The sequence below is a fragment of the Carassius auratus genome, chromosome 27 (genome assembly GCF_003368295.1).
Source record: "Carassius auratus strain Wakin chromosome 27, ASM336829v1, whole genome shotgun sequence".
In the NCBI taxonomy this organism is placed as follows: Eukaryota; Metazoa; Chordata; class Actinopteri; order Cypriniformes; family Cyprinidae; genus Carassius; species Carassius auratus.
The window spans coordinates 20508882-20529531 of record NC_039269.1 but is presented as its reverse complement, the minus strand read 5'-3'; the positions used below and the strand labels follow the sequence as shown (position 1 = coordinate 20529531).

At 36.9% G+C, this 20650-nt stretch overlaps 1 protein-coding gene across 1 annotated transcript; it reads right to left on the bottom strand.

Moving 5' to 3' along the window:
- Positions 1–208: 208 nt before the first annotated feature.
- LOC113045821 (unconventional myosin-VIIb-like) lies at positions 209–20650 on the bottom strand. The gene is made up of 47 exons (XM_026206501.1): positions 20447–20650; positions 20220–20321; positions 19626–19778; positions 19076–19260; positions 18519–18640; positions 18293–18435; positions 17847–17960; positions 17447–17600; positions 17250–17326; positions 16992–17111; positions 16666–16808; positions 15719–15929; positions 15491–15626; positions 15214–15383; positions 14983–15123; positions 14733–14891; positions 14224–14316; positions 13411–13505; positions 13232–13316; positions 12858–13076; positions 11993–12193; positions 11309–11758; positions 11066–11218; positions 10564–10638; positions 10339–10490; positions 10103–10229; positions 8591–8710; positions 8331–8504; positions 8005–8229; positions 7735–7902; positions 7520–7637; positions 6914–7037; positions 6566–6729; positions 6245–6426; positions 5842–5966; positions 5567–5709; positions 5242–5395; positions 4965–5120; positions 3433–3538; positions 3220–3333; positions 3042–3129; positions 2832–2938; positions 2117–2302; positions 1106–1222; positions 938–1021; positions 716–835; positions 209–629 (listed from the first exon to the last, which is right to left on the bottom strand). The coding sequence occupies exons 1-47, from the start codon at positions 20462–20464 to the stop codon at positions 573–575; spliced, it is 6630 nt and encodes a 2209-aa protein (XP_026062286.1). The 5' UTR covers positions 20465–20650; the 3' UTR covers positions 209–572.

The window sequence follows — 20650 nt, the reverse complement described above, 5'->3', positions numbered from 1 at the left end:
CCAGTAGTGTGTGATGCACTATATCAAATATATCATATCAATATATGGTACTATACCCAAACTGCAAATACTTCAGTCAAATATATAATTACTATGAATGAAATGTGTGAAACACGTGCAATTTAAATTGTGGAGTATTATTGCTGATTACAAATTAGTCATCATTCATTCAAAATTTAATTCAGAGCCACATTGATTTTTACATTTTATTGTTAAACATGGTTCCATCAAAGCAGTGTTAGATAGATTAGAATTAAACTGTAGAAATACTGCCACCTTGTGTAACATTGCAATGCAAAGTCAATGAGATGCGGACTATTGAAATAAAAATAAATACTCAAGCCAAACATTTTTTGTGAAATATGTATGTATGAACATAGAAGAAGCAACAACCAAAAAAGTATTTCTGACAGCAATTATTAAACTTGTTAAATTACTTCTGCAATATGCAATATTACATGAACAGATTCATAGTATAATTATTATGGTAAAGATAAAAAAAAAGAAATGTGAAAAAAAACAAAAAAAACAATTGTTGATCCTCTATGATTTCCGCACTTTAGGAATCTCATTCAGATACTCAGATACATGTCCTTGTAAGAGGACAGGAGATCACTTATTCTATAACCCTGCAAAAAACAGTCAAAGAGGATATTAACATATGCACACGTTACACTTGTGTGTGTGTGTGTGTGTGTGTGTGTGCTGTATTTACCATAGACGTATCACAGATCAGAGTGTTGCCCTGCACCAGGCCGCCGATGGTCAAGTGAAAATGGTTTTTTCCACTAGACCATGAAGTGATCTTATTGAACAGATGCATCGCAAGTACCTCCTGCAGACGAGCCAGCCAAAACACTTGTTAACTTCACAAACGACACAATGCTGAGGTGAGCTGTACATTAGAGTTGTAGTTGTATTCAGAATAAATTTGTACCTTTGTCTTCAGGTTGATGATACTAACTCCTTGCTTGCTGACTGATAGCGTTATAGCCTTGGGGTAACTCTTATCTGAGGTTTGCTGTGAGAAAAAAGACAGTCAGTGTCAAAAAAACACCCGCCCCTTTTTAGCAATCAGGGTTATTTTTAGAGTTGCCCCAGTTACCTTAACTTCGAAGAAAACACATCCGAAGGTAGGCCACTGTGAGATCGTCTTCAGGAACTGGAGTTTGGCTTCATCTACTGTTATGCCTGCCTGACTGTTGTACGCGTCAATAATGTGCTGCAAACCAAAGACCAAAACGATTCTGTCATTCATCGTAATGTTAGGGCCAGGGGTTACTAAAATAAATCAATATTAAATAATGCCTTCATAAGTTCTCAAAAAAGTATATTATGTTCAACAAAGCTGCATTTCACATAAAAACACGAATATAGTGAAAAATGATTCATCTTTCAAATAATGATTTTATTTTAGTATATTTTAAAATGTGCATTTTCAGCAGCCAGTACTCCAGTCTTCAGAGTCACATGATCATTCAGAAATAATTCTAATAAATTGATTTGCTGCTCATTTCTTAAAGGGATAGTTCACCCAAAAATGAAAATTCTGTCATTAATTACTCCCCCTAATGTCGTTCCTAATTAGTAAGACCTTTGTTCATCTTCAGAACACAAATTAAGATATTTTTGATGAAATCCAAGAGCTTTTTGACCCTCCATAGACAGCAAGGGTACTACCATAGGTCCAGAAAGGTACCAAGAACTTCGGTAAAACAACTGTAATTTTATTAAGCTATAAGAATACTTTTTGTGTTAAAAAAAAGTAAAATATATAATAAGTAATGATATAATAAATATCTTAATTTGTGTTCCGAAGATGAACAAAGGTCTTACGGTTTTGAAATGACACAAGGGTGATTAATCAATGTTAGAATTTAAATTTTTAGGTGAACTTTCCCTAATATTATCACTGGTGAAAACAGTTGTGATGATTAATAGCTTTGTGGAGCCCGTGATACATTTTTTTTTTTTTTCAGAATTCTTGTAGGAATATAAAGTAAAAAAAAAAGAAAAAGATTAATTATGAATAAAAAATAACTGACATCAAACTGTCTAAGTAGTCAAAATATACAGGGCTATAGTAAAAAAAAAAAAAAAAAGGCTCGAGGATCACCTTTTTCCAGTCATCAGCAGTCATGCTCTTCAGCTGATCAGCTGGTACCAGATCTTTCAGCATTCTAGGGATCATGACAAACTGGGATTTATCCGTATCAATCTGAATACGGAGCAGCAGACCTGCCAGACTGATCATGTCCTCTTTAGACACATCATGGTAACCCCGCAAATATTTCGGCAATTCCTGGGAAAATATAAAGAAGGTAGTTAGGCAAAGTTGCAGAGCACAATAGAGTGTCACAGGAAAGAGTCCTAAAAACGCAAGAATGAGTTGGCATTTTTAACACCTGGTTACATAGCATGGTTTTATTCCTGTTTTATCAAAAGTTTTTGAAATGGGTTTACGGTTAAATAGGTTCACAATTGTTAAAACTCACAAAAAAATATATACTGGCGATATTGAAGTTGTATGACAATGTTGTTTGTTTACAGCCTAACTTTTACTTTTTTATATCTGCAATAGTATTTGGGATTGTATTTATTCTTCATTTGATTATCTTGAATAAAACTTGTATGATTCATAACTTTGGTTGGTCCCAGAGCTTATTTGCTGCAATAATTCAAAAGCCTTTTGAAAAATCCTATTAGATTTTTGTATAGGGATTCAGGGTTATGCTAACGTTTAGTTTGGCCTAAAAATTTTCATCCCTGCAGCACTTCATTCAGTTAAAGGTCGTTTAAAATGATATGGTACACAATGATACACAACATACCTGGGGAAAGTGGAAGGTTAGGTCGGCAGTTAGGTCTTTTCCTGGGATCACATTAAACCAGAGGTTCCTCATGAAGAACACCAGGTACTGGACAATAGTTGGATTAGCTGTGTTCAGGATCAATAATATTTATAGTGAGTAAGAGTCTGATTATTATGCACTCACTGAATAAAAAGTTAATAACAGTGGTTAATATGTTATACAGCTTACCCTCCTTGATTTTTTTCCCTTTCTTGACGACATCTGTGAGTTGCCTGAGGTTGTCAAAAAAGTACTCTTTAGAATCCATACCTACTACCTGAAAGGATCAGACCAAAGAAGATCAGCATGGATCTAAAACAGCACCATCAGGAAAAACATAATGACTGAAAGAAATCACGTCTGAAACCTTTGTGGATGTTTTAACAAACAGAGTGTATCCATCTGAGGAGGAGAGCCGGAGTTCTCTGGCAATTTTCTGGCATAATTCTTTTATCCTCGTTGTGCTGGTCACCTCAAATAACTAAAATTAAAAAAGGGAGGGTTTTTTTTTTCGTTTACATGGATGGAAAAAGTGAAATGAGTAAAATGGTTTAAAACTATTTGTAATGTCACTTCTTACTTCAGATGTATCGTCGGGAAAGTGAACTTTATGGAAGATCTGCATGCTGTTATTTTGAATGGCGTCTACTTCCACCTGGTGAGGAGGCAACTTCCTTGCCTCGATACTGTATAAGACAACAAACATTGCTTTTTGATTGATTTTAGCTCTCATGCATCTAAGCATAGCATCTAAAGTCTAATTCACTCTACACCAATAGACAAACACCAACAGACACATTTGTTGAGTTTTGTTGGACCAGTGTGTTACCGCTGTGGGTGCAGTAAAATCGGAGTAGGAGTGAGAGTGTGTGTTTGTAGTCTATTTGTTCTTTGGTTCCCATTGATTATTCTCCCAGTTGTGTCATTTTATCTTGGTAAGCTTCGGCCATTATATAAATAGTTCTAATGTTTCTCTTGTTCATTGTCAGTTGTTATATGTAATGTTGTTGTTTTTGCTCATATTACCCGTTCCATGTATTCCCTGACTTTTTTTACATTTTTTATTTCCACATCCCTGCCAGCTTGCATTCGCTTCCTCACATTACAAAATGCTGCACACTTTACTAAAGAATAAAAGCTGCCATTGGTAAATTAAGATGTGAATGAAATTGCACCTCAGTTTAACCCAGTCTTGTCAAATGTGATAATACTGTATAGTTTTGGATGTTGCCATATTGAATTAACACACATGAAAACTAGCAATAGTCTTCTCAATAGCACACACATAAAGGTCCTACAGTAGAAACCTGAAAGATGTTTCATCAGTTGAACAATGTTGTTAAACAACAATATACCAGTTAACCGAAATGTACTTCTATTCCTCACAGCCTCATTTTCATTCCTGTCAAAAATATAATCTGGTGCCACTCTAAGTCAATACAGCCGTGACTCTTATTCTTATAAAGTATTCAAGTCTCTATTGTAAGCTGCTGTTTGAACAGTAACAGTAAGAATTAACGTCTTTATGATATCAAAATGTTAGATACCATGGAAATGTCATTATTCTAGTAATCTGTGTCAATATCCCGAAAAACTAATACTAGCTTAAATTAAATAATCAAAGTTGACAAGTAAACAGTCAGTGAATAATAAGAACAAACCCACAGCACATTCCTCACTGTTTAAATGAAATATACATTTCTTCTTTTACAAAAGTGATTTAGTCAAGAGCAGTGAGAGATTTTCTTTATTTTGTTGTTTGATTAACATGAATGACAGACAGCAGGAATATAAAACTGCTGTCATTTTAAGAGCTGCCCGGATCTAATCAATACTCCCGCACTCTATGAGCCCCGTCTTCACATGCTCAGAACAAGTCTCACAGACAGCACACGGATATAGCGCATATATGAGTACTCTTTGACTGCTGATTGCATTCAATGGCTCAAAATCAATCGCTTTTTAACCGCAAGGCTTAAATGTTGTAAATGTAGCCATACTATAATCAAATGACTTTCTGCATTGGTCGCTGTGTGTAGTTGCTGCATGAATTAGCCTTAAGAGACAAACTGTTTGAGTAAACTGTTTGACAAACTGTCTGTAAAGCTGTACCTGAGCATAGCTTGCATCCTCTGCAGGCAAGTGGAGGCCAGAGGCTCTCTGGATCTGGACTCCAGGAAAAGTTGAGCATATTTCATCAGCAACTCACTTGGTGGAAAGAGACCAGAACACAGCCACAACAGCTGCCAGCCTCGCTCCATACTCAACCTGAGAGATAAACAGAGAGAAACAAACGAGTGCGATTAATTAAAAACAAAAAATCAGATAAAACAAACATTAGATCATTTTTGGGTACCAAAACCAAATGAGTTAAGACTAGCTGACAAACCCATGGCTGTTATTAGACATCTGCTTCATTATTTGGCAGTAGATCTCATCTCTTAGTTCCATGTGTGCTGTTGCTGGCCCAAAGATCTGGTTTGTTAAATCTATGGGTGTCCGCACATGCTTGACTGAATAATCTCCCATATATTTAAGGATAGGTGGAGACAATGTTAAAGAAAACTGTAAGCATCATTCATTAAAATTTACTCTGGTTACATGTACTGAAGTCTTTATCACTTATACTGTAATACACAAAATACAACTTCCTTCAAAAGGAGATGTGTAACAAATGATTGAGTTTTCATTTGATCAGTCGACAGGAAGGATATCTGTGAAGCAGTCACAAGCGAGGTGGCAGAGCTCTGAGTTGCCCTGCAGGCTCCTGAGCAGCGGCTGTTTAAGAAGCTCTTTGCTGTTGGCCCACAGTTTCTCTTTTGGCGCTCCTTTGCCACGGCCACCTTCTTTTGACTCCCTGTGACCCGTTGAAAGAGGTACAAGATGAGCATTTCAGAAGCTCTGGCATGTTATCAAAACTGGTAGCTTTCAAGTCACTTTTTTGGAGCACTTTCATTTACTTCAGGTGAGATAAGTGCAAATGTGTTACCTGAAATAATCAAAAGAGAACTCCTTGAGCGTCACAACGGCAACTTTCTCTGGGCTGAGCTCCTCCTTCTGCGGCAGGACCGGCATTACTGACTTTCTTCGCGCTGGGTTCAAATTCAACAAATTCTAGAGGATGGAAGTTACTCTTTACATTTCTATTCTTGTCAAACTTAAATGGATTTACAAAACAAAACGTATTTTGCGACCCTAAAAAAGAACCTTGTTGGGGTCTACCATTTTCTAATAAAAGGTTTCTTTAAATTTAAAAAGTCTTTAACTCCCTTTAAATATTTATTTCCAAGACAAAACCTTTAAACACTAAACAATTATTAATATAATAATGGCCAGTGCTGAGAAGTAATTTTCTTTCCCAAATGAGCGAGAAACAAAAGAATCATGTTTACCAGTGTTTCTTCTGTAGGCCTGGTCAACATCGGCAAAATCCGAATGGCATCCAAGGAAACTTCTCCGGTTTGATTTGTCCTCTCATTCCTGGCTTGGATCCAGCCTTCTTCAGAAGAATTCATCCCATCCTTTATGATAAACAGTACATCGCCTCTTTTGTAGTTTAGCATTGTAGCATCCTCTGAAGGGAAGGCAAAATAAATAAAAACAGAAAGATGAATATTCAAGCAATTTCGACTAGTTCAAGAACCAATTTAAAAGATAGAAGATGCCATCTTCCCACATTAATGTACTGAAATGGAAAACTGTAAAAGAAGCACCTTGTCTGATAAGGTCCTGTATTGCCACAGCGTACACTGATCTCTTCATAAGCCCTGAGATGAACATGTTGACCAACTCCACTAATTCTCTTCCCTTCACAGCCTTCAGCTCATACATCCCCTTTGGAGTCATCAAACACACAATCCCATCAGAATCTTCCTCACTGTAGGAGAAAAGTTAGGAAGGGAAGGAACGACGGAAATGAAAAAAAGAAAAGTCAGCTGGTTCATCTAAGAAATTAGACTGAATCTGCAGAAATAGTCTTTGAAGAGCAAGTACTTTATCAATGCTCTGGTGTAATTTAGGTGCTTCTCCATGGAGGTTTATCATAAAAAGCAGTATTTTACCTCATCTCAATACTTGACACCTCAGGATAAGAGAGCTGTAGAAATGCGGCTTCTGTCACATCCTGAAAAAAGACGCCCTTCCAGTTCACAACAACTACGAACTGGTCTTGAGGCACTGAGGGACCTGAACACAAATTTTTCACAGTAACTAATAAAAAAACTACAACAAATTCACAAATGCAATGCATTGAAGGGTAAGTTCACCTAAAAATCATAACTTTAGAAACACATGACCCTTTCTTCTGCAGGACAAAAAAACTAGTTGTTCAAGCCGAATGTCCAAGCTGCTCTTTTTCAGTAAAATGAAAATGAATAGTAACCGTCAAGCAAGTTTTTAAGTGAACAACGGCTACATTTTCAGTCTGTTCCTCATACAAAACTATCATGTGGCTTCAGAAGACTTGGAGTCATATGGTGTACATTTATGTTATTTTTATAGTGCCTTTTTTATCTTTACAGCTTTGTATGGAAAAGAGCAGCATACACTTTCATCAAAAGCTCTCATTTTGTGTTCCACAAAAGAAATAAAGTCATACAGGGTTGGAACGACATTAGTACAGTATATGTAATGACAAAATAAGTACTACTTTCTCTTATCTTTTTTACCTGAAACAATTTGAGCCTCATAGAACTTGGAGAAATAGACTGTCCACTTCTCCTGTGCATATTCAACAGCCTCCACTTTCACTTCATAGGCAGTTTTAGAAGAGTTTATGTAAGGGCCCTAAAAAATTATGAAGGATTATTGCTTGCATTATTCTCCAAGCACAACCCAAATCAAATTTTGTGACATAACAGCATATACAGTACATACAGCATACCTGTGTGTGTGCAGAATGAACCATCTGAGTTAACTTGGCCATAGACATGCTCTCAATTAAAGTCATGTTCATGCATTCACGGACAATCTTCTCTGCGGTTTCCATACTGCTTTCAGACCCATGCTGTACATAGTAATGTTTGGCCGCGAGCTGCACGTAATCATCCTCCTAGATCAAGATTATGGGTCAACAGCAGAGGATAAGTTACAAATCTCATTCCTATTAAAATATATGTGAACAGTAAAAAAAAAACAAAAAAAAAAAACCTACCTTATCAGACTGATAATCACCACTTTTGAGTCCGTGGATGATCTGCCCATAGATGAGCTCTGTGCTGACTTGGTCAGAACAGTCATGCCATGGAGCGAAGATCTCTTTGCGGAAGTGGAGATGCCAAGGAGCATGTTGTTCCTCTCTCCCCTGTCTCTTTTCATCCTGCTCACAAATAGACACGGTGTCCAAGAGGTGCTGACTGCTGCTGCCAAGAGACCAAATCTGCAGGAAGAGATGCATAAATGTAGACTTTATTACTATTGCTCATTAGTTATATGTGACTTATTTCAAATTGCATCTTGAGCCATTCAGATGATACAAACCTTCTCATGCATTTCAGCATACAGGGAGAAGCCGTAAGTGTCCTGCAGGTTTATCTTCTGGATAATAGATTTGCACACCTCTGCAGAAGTTGTGGCTGAATCTACAGTGAGGTAGATGCTTCTCCCGTCCATCAGACTCACTGCTACTATAATGGGCTTCTTGTTCTCTGCAGACTAGCAGGAAACAAGGGCTTGTCATTTTTTTTTTTTTTGAATAAGTGCTGTGGAGTATTCTTCATCTTTTCAGATGGATTGCCTACCTGTAGTTCAAGCCAGCATGGTGGCTCACTTCTTTCTCCATTTGCTAAAGTCCTTCGCAGTCGCTCTGAACAGTAGGAGGAGTACTCACTTGGGCCGTAGCGTATGAAGCTCTGCAGGTACTGTGGCCAAAAGATAATGGAACATAACACATAACATTACCTTAACATGACGTGATGTGGTGTGACGTTACGTTACGTAATGCCACGTCACATTACATCACGCAACATCACATAACATAATGTTGTCACATCACATCAAGTCACGTAATGAAACGTGATGTGACACAATGTAACGCAAGTAATAACAAAGCATGAAATAAAACATTAGACTACATAATAACAATACATAAAATATAGAAAACATAACAGCATAACACAACATAAAAACAAAACCGTACGACATAACATAACATCATGTAACAAACATAAGAAAAACCGCACGACTATAGAAAAGATATACTGTACCAACATAAAATGAGATGACATGACATAACACATCAAACACATATAAAACAACATAACATTAAATATAAAACATGACCAAATTCAACAAAACAACAACATATAACAAGACAAAACATATCATATAACAACAACATAACACAATAACATGACACAAAACAGCATGGAATAACAAACAAGAAAACACAGCATGACATACGACATAATAAAATAACACATATCTCATACCACAACAACGACACATAACACAACATTACATGACATATAACATGACATAACATTACAACAACAACAACAACATACAAAGCAACATAAACCAACTGCATGACAACACATGACATGACATTACACAACAAAACATAACATAAACCAACATATAATAACATAACATATAACACAACATGTAATATGGCATAAAGCATAACATTAAACAGCACTGCACATCAACAACATAACAGCACATAACAACACATACAGTAACATACCAAATATCGCACAGTTTGATTGGTCATTCATCGCATTTTTATTCTGATTAAATAATATAGCGTTGTATTATGTGTAGTTGACCGTAGTTCTAAAGAATTTTTTTTCCCCCTTTCCTCCCTTCAGGATGACACACTACCTCTCTACTTCACATCAGGGTCCTGATCACCCTGTCATGTCTATTTTGTGATAATGAGTGGTTCATGAGTTCACCCCTACATCTAATCGGATCGCAAATTTTAAGCATATTTTGGCGTGCTGTCCTGGGGCAGGGCTCTAGGGCCAGATTATAGCCCAAACCCAAAGAACTCCCCCATCCCTAAAAATAGATTAGAAGTGAGGAGTTGGGGTGGAGGAGGTATGCTGAAAAACTGTTGTAAGACAGTCTGCATATATATACACATACACACGTGTCGTGCTAGTTAAGATGGATAGCTAAACGAGATGCACCTGTGCCAAACTGGTTGATTATCTGATCGTGCTCCTCCCGAGCCTTGTTAAAAAAACATCATATCAATTCACATTAGCTCTTAAATAACAGAACAGAAGTCAAACAGTATTTATTACCTTTCTGAGGCTATCTGTAGGGGGGAAGATACCCAGACAGATTGACAAAAGAATCCAGCCTCTGTTTGTACTTTCGGGGTTCTTATTGGCTGTTAACTGCTTAAGGATCTGACAGTAGATCTCATCCCTGAAAAAACATATAAAGCCATAAAGATGATCTAACAATTATCTCTCCGTGTGGGAAATATATTCCACATTGTGAAGAATGCAAACGACCAATGGCCCATTACATTCACCTTGTATCTCGTCGTACAATAGCATATCCGGCAATAATATGCAATTTCTCCAGTGGTGTCATTGGACGATCATAAGTTGCTCTCTCTCCGAACAACACATCCTCTTCCTCCTGAACAGTCTGCATTTTAGGTTGTGGCTCTTCTTCTGGCTGCTGATTTCATCAGAATGATTATTAGGAAGCATGATGCAGTTAGCTGTGGGTAATGATCAGTGCTTTAGCATACCTCTTCTTCAGGAATGGCTGAGGGTTTTCTCTTCCCTGCCCCCTTCGGTTGCTTCTTTTTTTTCCGCAAAAATTTCTACAAGTACCAGACCAGCAGACAAATAAACACACAAAAGTTGGTTTGAGGTAATATAATTCCAACTGTCACATTTATGTTGGGTTATTGACTATTAGGACAGTATTTTGCAGTTCTTTATTTGTGGTCTGGTCCTTTGAAGTATTTTTGTAAAAAAGTGTAAATATTAAATGTTCTTCCTCTGCATTCACATCAAAATCTGTATGTCTTGCATTTTTTAACCCGACGGCATTTTACCTGTGTGTGTACATTCAAATATTTAAAGCAATATAATATAAACTAATATCAAACAGCATGAAAATGCATGTTAATCTAGGCCGGTCTTTTCAGCAGCGTGGGCACTGAAGGTACTGTATGAGCTGAACATCTGGTGAGTGTAAAAAGAAATAAATAAAGGGCTTCATTTTATAGTGTCTTGCTTGTTTACCTGATCTAATCCAACAAGGTTACTGAGTCGCCGTGCTTGTCTCTGACCAAGGTTCATCTGAATGGGGTCAGCTACAGCAGAAACACGTTCTTGCTTCGGCTCTGGAAGATCTCCCATAAATCTCAGTATGATCCACCATACTGTCAAACAAGCCTGGAGGAAAAAAACAAAACAATGGAAGACACAGTTGATCATCAAGACTTGCTTTGACGGGAACATGTTTGGAATGAGAACAGCACTTGCCAGGGCATCCCCTTCATCTTCATGGTAGAGCAGGGGTTGTCGTAATCTCTCTTGGATATGTGAGTGAGTAGATGATCCTTGGAAGTGTAAAGAAGCAAATTTAGAGAAAGTGAACTGATCGCTCTCTTCCTCCTCCTCTTCCTCCTCCTCCTTCTCCTCCTCCTTCTCCTCCTCCTCCTCCTCCTCCTTCTCCCTCTCCTCCTCCTTCTCCTCCTCCTCCTCCTCCTCCTTCTCCTTCTCCTCCTCCTCCTCCTCCTCTTCCTCCTCCTCCTCCATTTCATTCTGCTTTTCCTTCTCATTCTGCATTTGCATTTCCTTTTCCTTCTCGTCCTCATCCTCTTCATCTCGATTGCCTTCACTGCTGTCTGTTGATGACATCACCTTCCTCTCCATTACAGGGCTGTCTACGATTTCAAACTCTTCAAACTTCATCGGCTCAGGCTCCAAATCCTTGAAGAACATCAGGAACAAATCACACAAAGTTAATATTTAACATCGTGCATTCCTAAATGACTTTGAAAAGCATAATGTACAGTATTATCACTGGATACAGTATGTTGATACATTGTGTATCAACAATTAAAGTTGGAGCTGACATAGGATTATTGGATTCTGAAAAATGAATGTTGATTTGGAAGTGTTAGTTGTCCTGCTTCCTTGTTGCGCTGTGAAGGTGACTCTAACCTCGAATCCCTCAGGAGCCAGGCCCTCTTGTCTTACTTTTGCACTTGGAAGGAAGCCAAAGATATTCTCCACCATTTCCTCATCAGTCTTATCCTGGGATTTGGCAGCTTCCTCGTTTTTTCTGGGCATCTCCTCTATGCGTTGCTGAGGCTCCGGTGCTGTACGTTCCTGAGCCTCTTTTTCATGTGCAGTCGAAAATGCCTGAGACAGAACAAGGGTATGAATGATAAATGGTTAAAAAAAAAAAATGTTTGTAGAAACGGTGATATATATTTTCTTCAGGATTCTTGAAATGAACAGCAATTATTTGAAGCTGAAATCTTTTGTGACATTATAAATGTCTGTTTACGGTTTTGTACTGTTAAATTTACAGGTAATTTTGATGAATTCAACACATCCTTGCTGAAAAAAATTAGGCCTATCTTTTATATAATTGAATCTAGCTTGAAACCTCTGAATTGTACTGCATCATGGTTTCCACAAACTTATTAAGCAGCACGACTGTTTTCAACCGGGATAGTAATAAAATATGTTTCTTGAGAATGATTTCTGAAGGATCATGTGACATTTTAGACTGGAGTAATGGCTGCTGAAAATTCAGCTTTACCATCACAGGAAAAAAATACATTTAAAAATACAGTGAAACTGAAAAAAAATAAAAAATTATTTTAAATTGTAATAATATTTTACTATTTTACAGTATTTTGTAATTTTACTGTATTTAATGTATGAAACTTATGTTATGACATAAGAAATCCAAACATTTGACCGGTAGTGTATATGAAACAAAAACAACACGAAACATTCACCAATAAAAGTAAAAAAAATAAAAATGGAAATCTGCTCTGTTACAGTGTACACTCACATCTGTTTTCATTCTCTTGAAGGTCTTTCTGGCCAGCAGTCCTCTGGCCTGTGCCTGTAACAGTATCACTGCATCTTTTTTGTGTTTCATGTCTTTCCTTGCGAGGTAGCCGCGGGTCTGTGTTTGCAGAGTGACGGCTGCAGCCCGTCTGCGCTTATACTCTTTACGGAACTGCCGACTGCGCACTTTTGCCTGCAGCCGAGCAAATCCTTGATTGAGCTAACAGGGAAAACAGAAACAATAGGAGGCATTGTTAAGAACGTAACAATATTGTAACAATACGTCATTTACATGAATTATTTCATCATTTCATCACACTAATTTTAAGAGCTATTGCATATACTGTAGACATTAGATGTTCCTGCATAGCTTACTTTGCAAAAGTCTCTTCTGTCTCTGTGGCCACGCCAGTTTTTCTGCAAAACCAGAGCTGCCCTCTTCTTCTTTACAAAATTTGCTCTGTATGTGAATGATGAATTACCATTTATTATTTAACACTGCTGTACAATTACATAAAAAATACTATGTAGACACAAGACAGTGGGGAACTAACCTGTCTTTATGGGCAAGCATTACTCTTTGGATGATAAGTGCCTTCCTGTAAAGCTCTTGCTCTCTCTCCAGTTCTAGGAAGGAGTCATGATGATCCTGTGACAGAGAGAAAGAAAATACACAGTGCACAACCATTCTTATATTCAAAAATATGACATTTACATTACTGTTTAAAAGTTTAGGGTCAATAAGATTTTTGTATGTTTTAATGTTGAAAGGCGTATCTTACCAGGGCAGAATTTATTTGATCGAAAATACAGAAAAATTATAATATTGTGAAAATACTTACAGTTTAAAATAACTAAAGTCTGTCCATTTGATTGTTTTAAAATGTTATGTATTTCTGCGATATGATCTTTCAGAAATCATTCTAATACGTTGATTTTATGTTCAAGGAACATTTCTTCTTATTATCAATCTTGAAAACGGTTTTGCTTCTAAACGTTTTTGTTGAAACAGTGATATTCTTTGACTATAGAAATCTCAACAGAAAAATCATTTGTTTTTGTAACATTATAAATGTATTTTCTGTGACTTTTAATTAATTTAATGCTTCCTTATTGAATACAATTATTAATTTCTTAAGTTAGGTAATAACTAATAAAAGTATTCAGTAAGAAAAATCTTACTGACCCCCAACTTTTGAAAGTTTATGTTTAATATAATCACAAAAATATCTTCAATATAGAAATCAAATTTACAGGAATGAATATTGCTATAGATGTAAAATAGAAGAGAAAAAAAGAGTTAAAAAAGAGAGAGATGTAAAATAGAAGATGTAAAAGAGTATAGAGAAATATTACGCCTAAGGTACCCTGAGAAAGACTTTGGTTTTGCCAATCTTCCAGTCCTCTTCGTTTCTGATCATAGCCCTGCAGATGGCTGCACAGCAGTTTGCAGCAGGTTCCTGATGAACAAATAACAAATATTTCCATTTATCAAATCATTCTAACCTAGTACATTCATCATTGTTCTAAGCTGAACATGTTATTCTTATCATTTATTATATGTTGGCTTCATTCACAGTGCATTAACTAATGTTCACCAATGCAACTTCAGCAAATGCAGAGACTGACATTAACTAAGATTAATAAATGCTCCAAAAGGGTTGTTCATTGTTGTAAGTTCTTGTAAACTACAGTAATGTAGTTATCTAATGGAACCATATTGTAAAGTGTTAACAGACACTTTTAGATCACCATTACATACATGATTGCTAGCAACCAGTTACAGCTCAATTCAACTATATTCTTTAGCTATAACTTTATAATAATTCTCATGTTCAGAGCATCACATCTGTAAACAATCATATTAGGCCCATACGGTGTTTGGGTCACAGTTCACTGTCTTCAGGAACACACGGTAGCACTGCATGAAGTCTTTGAAGGTGTGCCGAATGGGATATCCCAACTTGCGTATTTTAATGGTCTCCAGCATTCCAGAGTAGCGAAGCTGCTGCATGCAGAGCTCTCTGTTAAAATCCTGAATGGCAGATAAAAGAGAAAGCACCATTTGAGTATAGTTCTGATGGCTATACAATATCAAATCTGTAATTATGGGTGTGAATTGGTACCATGGGCATCTTTTTGTCGTTTGGTTTGAAGCACCGTATGAAGAAGGGCTGACAGAGAGACAGGGCCTTCATCAGAGAATCCAGGGAGTGACGAAACTGGCCGCTCAGAGTAGATATCTGCCGCTTCAAATCATTTACTTGCTGTGTGACACAAAAAAAGACACATTATATTGCAAAGCTGTTGCCATTGTCCAGTCATTGCTGTCAGTCTACTGTATAAATGTGCCATACTCGTAGTGAGTTCTTCGGCGTCATGAGCATTTTGTTGATTTTGTTATTGTTCTTGACGGTGTGTGTTTTGGTCTCTATTTCAAAGATCTGTTTGAGCAACTTGTTGGAAGATTTCTGAACCAGCTCCATGATGTCCATGCTCAGGGAGTCTCTGTTCTTCTCCAGAAATCCTGACAAGATACAGCACTTTCAGAACATTGGCAATCTGCTTTTTAAAATAACTATTGGGAAATGCAGCATGCATGTCTTAACCGAGTCTTTAAGTAATGAATTGTACCTTCACAGTCGTAATAAACAATCCCAGCAAAGTGCTTAACCCCAAACAGCATGCCATGGTTGCTCTTGGATGACATGTACAGTTCGTTTCCTTCATGTTCTTTGTTCATTTTGTTCAACATTGTGGTATCTGTTCCCTGCATTGAAAACAGGACGACGCAAGGTGAGTGCTGACAAAAAAAACAATAATCATAGAAACCACTCACATTACGTATCTTATGAAGCTCACCTTAGGAAAGGTGCTCTCCTCATCGATCAGAGCCAGTATGTTGAGAGGTTTACTGGCCAGCAGGTCCAGGGTTTTCTGGTTGTCATTGAAAGCAATGTGCTTCCATGAGATTCCTTCTTTACTGTACTCTTCCTGCTCCAGCTTGAAGATGTGACTCACAAAGAACTGCTGCAGATGCTCATTGGCGTAATTAATGCACAGCTGTTCGAAACTAAACAAAAAGAGGGCAGAGGTACAGAGAAATTATACTATATTATATCTATCTATCTATCTATCTATCTATCTATCTATCTATCTATCTATCTATCTATCTATCTATCTATCTATCTATCTATCTATCTATCTATCTATCTATCTATCTATCTATCTATCACTGGAAATACTTAAATGTAGTAAAAAAGTACAATATTTAAAACACATTTATTTCATACTAAGTATAGTTCAAATCTATTAACATATTGACATATTAACATATGTCAGATTGACAAATTGCTTGAGACTTACTGATCTAAAAATATATATTTAAACTTAATTTGGAGTGTCACTTGCGCACGATGCACATTTCTTAATATTAAGCTAAACATTTGTTTCGATATCCCTATTTATGTGGATCGTATGATCTTTGAATAGTATCGGCAAGATATTTAAAGTGTACCTAAAACAAACTTGCAATAGTTCCACTTCAGTGCAATCAGTATATCTTTAATTGGACACTTGCTCTACTTATGCACAATTAAAGTGCATTAAGTATAAAATTAGTTAAAGACCAGTTTAGTATACTAAAAGTAAGTTTTTTTTATTAAGTACATAAATATGTAAATGCATATAACAAATGTATTTCAAGGAGTACAATTGTTTTTCAAAGTACTTTAAACCCCTGCTAAATAGCTGCATTACTTTTTGTTTTTTTATATATATGATTTTTAGTTTAGACAACAGATATTTACCTGTTCTGATGGAAATTCTCAAAGCCAAAAATGTCAAGCAGACCAATGGACTTGCGTGTGTAGGTTGGCTCGTCAGTCTGGGGTTTGTGAATGGCGCTGTTTATTTTTGTGAACATCCAGACAAACAGCCTTCCGTACATGGCCTTGCAGGGAGTAGAAAAAAACACGAATACACATGTGCAATAATAATGGGAATTTATGAAGCCTGAATGTTGATCGCATATACACCATTGTTCAAATGTTTGAGGCTCAGGAAGTTTTTCTTCTTCTTCTTCTGGTAAAAAACATTTGGACAGCGTGGTGTGAGGATGTGGGGATGTGGGTACCTTTGCAAAAGCATCTCTGGTGCGTGTGGCCTGCTCTGTGGTGAGGGATTTCATGACTATCTCTCTGTTTGTAATGAAGGAACGACGGGTAAGACTATCCTCAAGATCAGCATCATCCACCTGCAAAGTGACAGAAGTGCTGTCAACAAATACATTCACCAGCAAACATTTGATTACATAAATACAGCAAAAAAAAAAAAAAAAAAAACTGATTTGAAGATAAAGTGCTAAAAGCAGCTAAAGAACATTTCTCTGTACCTCCAGCAACTTGGTAGCGACAGAGAAATTATTGGATGGCATAATGTCACAGCTGTCCATGTTATTCATCATGGTGCCTGAAAAGAACAGGAGCAAATCTGTTAACTTTATGATATTCCTAACTACAATCACTTCTGTGTGTGGGAAGACTTGTCAAGGAATGTTATTACTGTAATAGAAAGATTATTGACACTAACTCTGAAATTCAATATTGCCCATGTGGAGAATGGCAGCGAGTAATTTGAAGATTTCCCAGCAGTCCCTGTCTGAGAAAGTGAGGATCTTTAGAGCAGAACGAATCCGTCCGAACTCATCAGTATCGTCCCGTCCATCACAAGTCAAACAATCACCCTAAATAACCAACGGAAGAGTCAGTGATTATCAATATTAAAACCTGATAAAGGAATCTTAATTAGGGAGCAGGAGTGATTTTAAGATGCAATTATGAATTTATTTTATTTTACTTAACTATGGTATACATTTCAAATGGCAGGAAAACTCCTAAAATTAGGGCTTAACATTTAGCAAATACACAAGCAAAACTAAAAGCTTTACAAGTGCTCTCCGCTCAAAAACACTATCAACTGAAGCGTTCACCTCAGTCAGGTACTTGAACTGTGACGCTTCACCAAGAGAGAGAGTCTTCTTATGGTCACTTGACATCCCAGATAACATACAATAAAAAATGTGGTAGTTCCTTTCCTGAGGTGCCTAAAAATTTAATAAAAAATATATGAATGAAAATAATTTTTCATTTTAATCATTCAACATCATAAATATGAATTAATATTTATCAAAAAGAAAATATATTTTAATAAGCAATTTCAGACTATTTGAAACTAATAAAGCTCAGAAAAGTGCATAGGCAGTCCAAGGCTCTTGATGCTTTTCTTCAGCATGTACTTATTAGTACAGTACATATTACAAGGTACATATTCGTATTTTGATTTACATATTGGTACTTTAAAAGTATATATTAAAAAAAAAATGTGTAGTGACAGCTATACTGTTTTTCTGTAAAAAGGAAAACAAAATAGTCTTACCTGATGACAGACACGAGACTTCTCCAGCAGGTACTGCTCCATGTGAGCTCCCTCTATAACGCCTTCTTTATTGAAGAAGACCTCCACGTATTTCCCAAAGCGGCTGGAGTTATCATTCCGAATGGTTTTGGCGTTCCCAAAGGCTGTAAGACACGCATTAGTGAGCCAGCTTTCTATGGAAATGATTGAAATAGTCCAACAACAGACAAGTCTGTTCAGCACTTACCCTCCAGGACAGGGTTGGCCTGGATGATCTGCTGCTCAATCCAGGACTGCTGCCCGCTCACAGCCGCCAGGAACTGAAGAATCAGTTTAGTGCTTTCTGTCTTTCCTGCACCTGATTCTCCACTGACACACAAACCGCAAACATGCATTATGTATTGTTTGCCAAGATCTGCACTTTATCTCGTCAACTAATTAAAATATATGTGTTCAAATTCATTAACACCTAGTTTGTGTTTGACTAATTATTAAATAAGAAGGTGAAAAAAATAAATAATAAACAATATATAAGTTTTATATGCAATAAAATTATAATATACTATCCAAAGTCATTCCACACATTGGGTTTGATGACTCACTTTTTCTGACATTTGACCAAGTATGCAAAGAGCAGAACTTCTATCTCTAATTGTACATTGATCGCTCACAAATTGAATGATATGTGACACACTTATAAATCATATGTTACAACATGCTCTTACAAGTGCAGCATATGTGTGGCCACTAAACATGGCAGTAGATTAGATTCTCCATATACGGAAGAAAAGATCAGATATGTACCTGATAATGCAGCACTGGTTGCGATTCTTGCGGCGCATGTTGGAGTAACAACTGTCAGCGATAGCAAAGATGTGCGGTGGGAGCTCGCCCAGCTTACGCCCGTGATACAGCTCCACCTGCTCCGCCGTGTAGATGGGCAGCATCTGATAGGGATTCATGGCCACCAGCACAGAGCCAATATAGGTCTAAACAGAACACACAGAGAAAACTACATGTATCACACCATCGCTTACATACAGCGGGATCCAAACCGAAAAGACAAACAACGAAACATTATGATGTAAAATTAATAATGAATATTTTAGATTCTACACTATCTTTAGGTTACTAATCAATCCAAGTAAATTTGTGAGGCTGAGCGATTCTTTATATAAATGGTCAGACGTTCTTCTTAAGATCTCACCACACTTTTTGGATCATGTCAAATCATTCTAGAAAACATGATCACTGAGTTTTATACAAAGCTGTTCAGTGTTAGTTACTCGCAAATACATCTAACAATACATCACACAATCCATCAGGATTTATACAGTGAGCTGAATGAACTTACATATATACTGCCCCGTTTGTGGCGCACCAGCAGGTTTCGGAGTAAACCAGCTTCGCTGAGGTCCCCCAGTTGGATCATGTCGTCCACACCCTCCACTGAGCTGGGGTCCATAGGCTTCAGACTGCCCTTCTCCCCCTCAGGGATACGGTGCTCCTGGGAAACCAGCACAATACATCAGATTCATCTGACTACACAAGCGTAGATGAATTAGAATACCAGAATAATATAGAATGTGATGTAATATTCCATTCCAGTGGATTATAAGGGGATAGCAGGGCTAGTTGAATATTTGTAAGGTTATTTTTAATGAAGTCATTTTCTTAAAGCCTTGACAGAAAGGGCGTTGCCCCAGTGGAAATTGCCTGCCATTAAATGGCCTATAAGTTTTTTCTGTTAAAAAAAAGCACTGTTATGATTAAAATCTAATAATATTATTTCATTATGTAAACATTATTGACACATTGCTAATTATTTATTAATATTTATTTATATAGCACATTTAGCGTCACAGTAAAATTAAAGAACCAGTTAGTAAAAAAAACTGTAAACAACGGTCGTTTTATTGTACAAGTCTTCGCAGAGTCATGTTTTTACCTTCCCTTCATCATCAATCAGGCAACACTGTCCACTGGCGGAGACCTTCACATACCCTCCAATAGGGACCCCAGTACCGGAGTCAATCCAGAAGTGATCCTTCTAGATTCAGATTCACATTCACATTAACTACATTTGAAAACTCTACTCACTACCAACTCAAACATCACAATTTCACAACAAAAACTTAGGAGAATAATAGATCAATTTAATAAATGAATACACACCTCTTTTAACATCACCATTTGGACAATCCCTTTTGTCCCGCGGGCATCTAACTGAAATTAAAATCCCCAAATGATAAGCACATAAATATATTAACCAGTTGGAAATGTGTCCCTCATTGACGCATGCACAGCTGAAAACTATTCCTTGTATGAATCCGCTTTGTTAACTGCGGACAACCCTCGCTGACTTACATAATTTTTCCA

Coding starts and splice junctions, on each gene's coding strand:
- LOC113045821 (XM_026206501.1), bottom strand. Junction 7,903..8,004: donor GTGATTATCAGTCTGATAAG/GTAGGTTTTTTT, acceptor ATCTTGATCTAG/GAGGATGATTACGTGCAGCT. Junction 7,638..7,734: donor TTCATTCTGCACACACACAG/GTATGCTGTATG, acceptor ATAATTTTTTAG/GGCCCTTACATAAACTCTTC.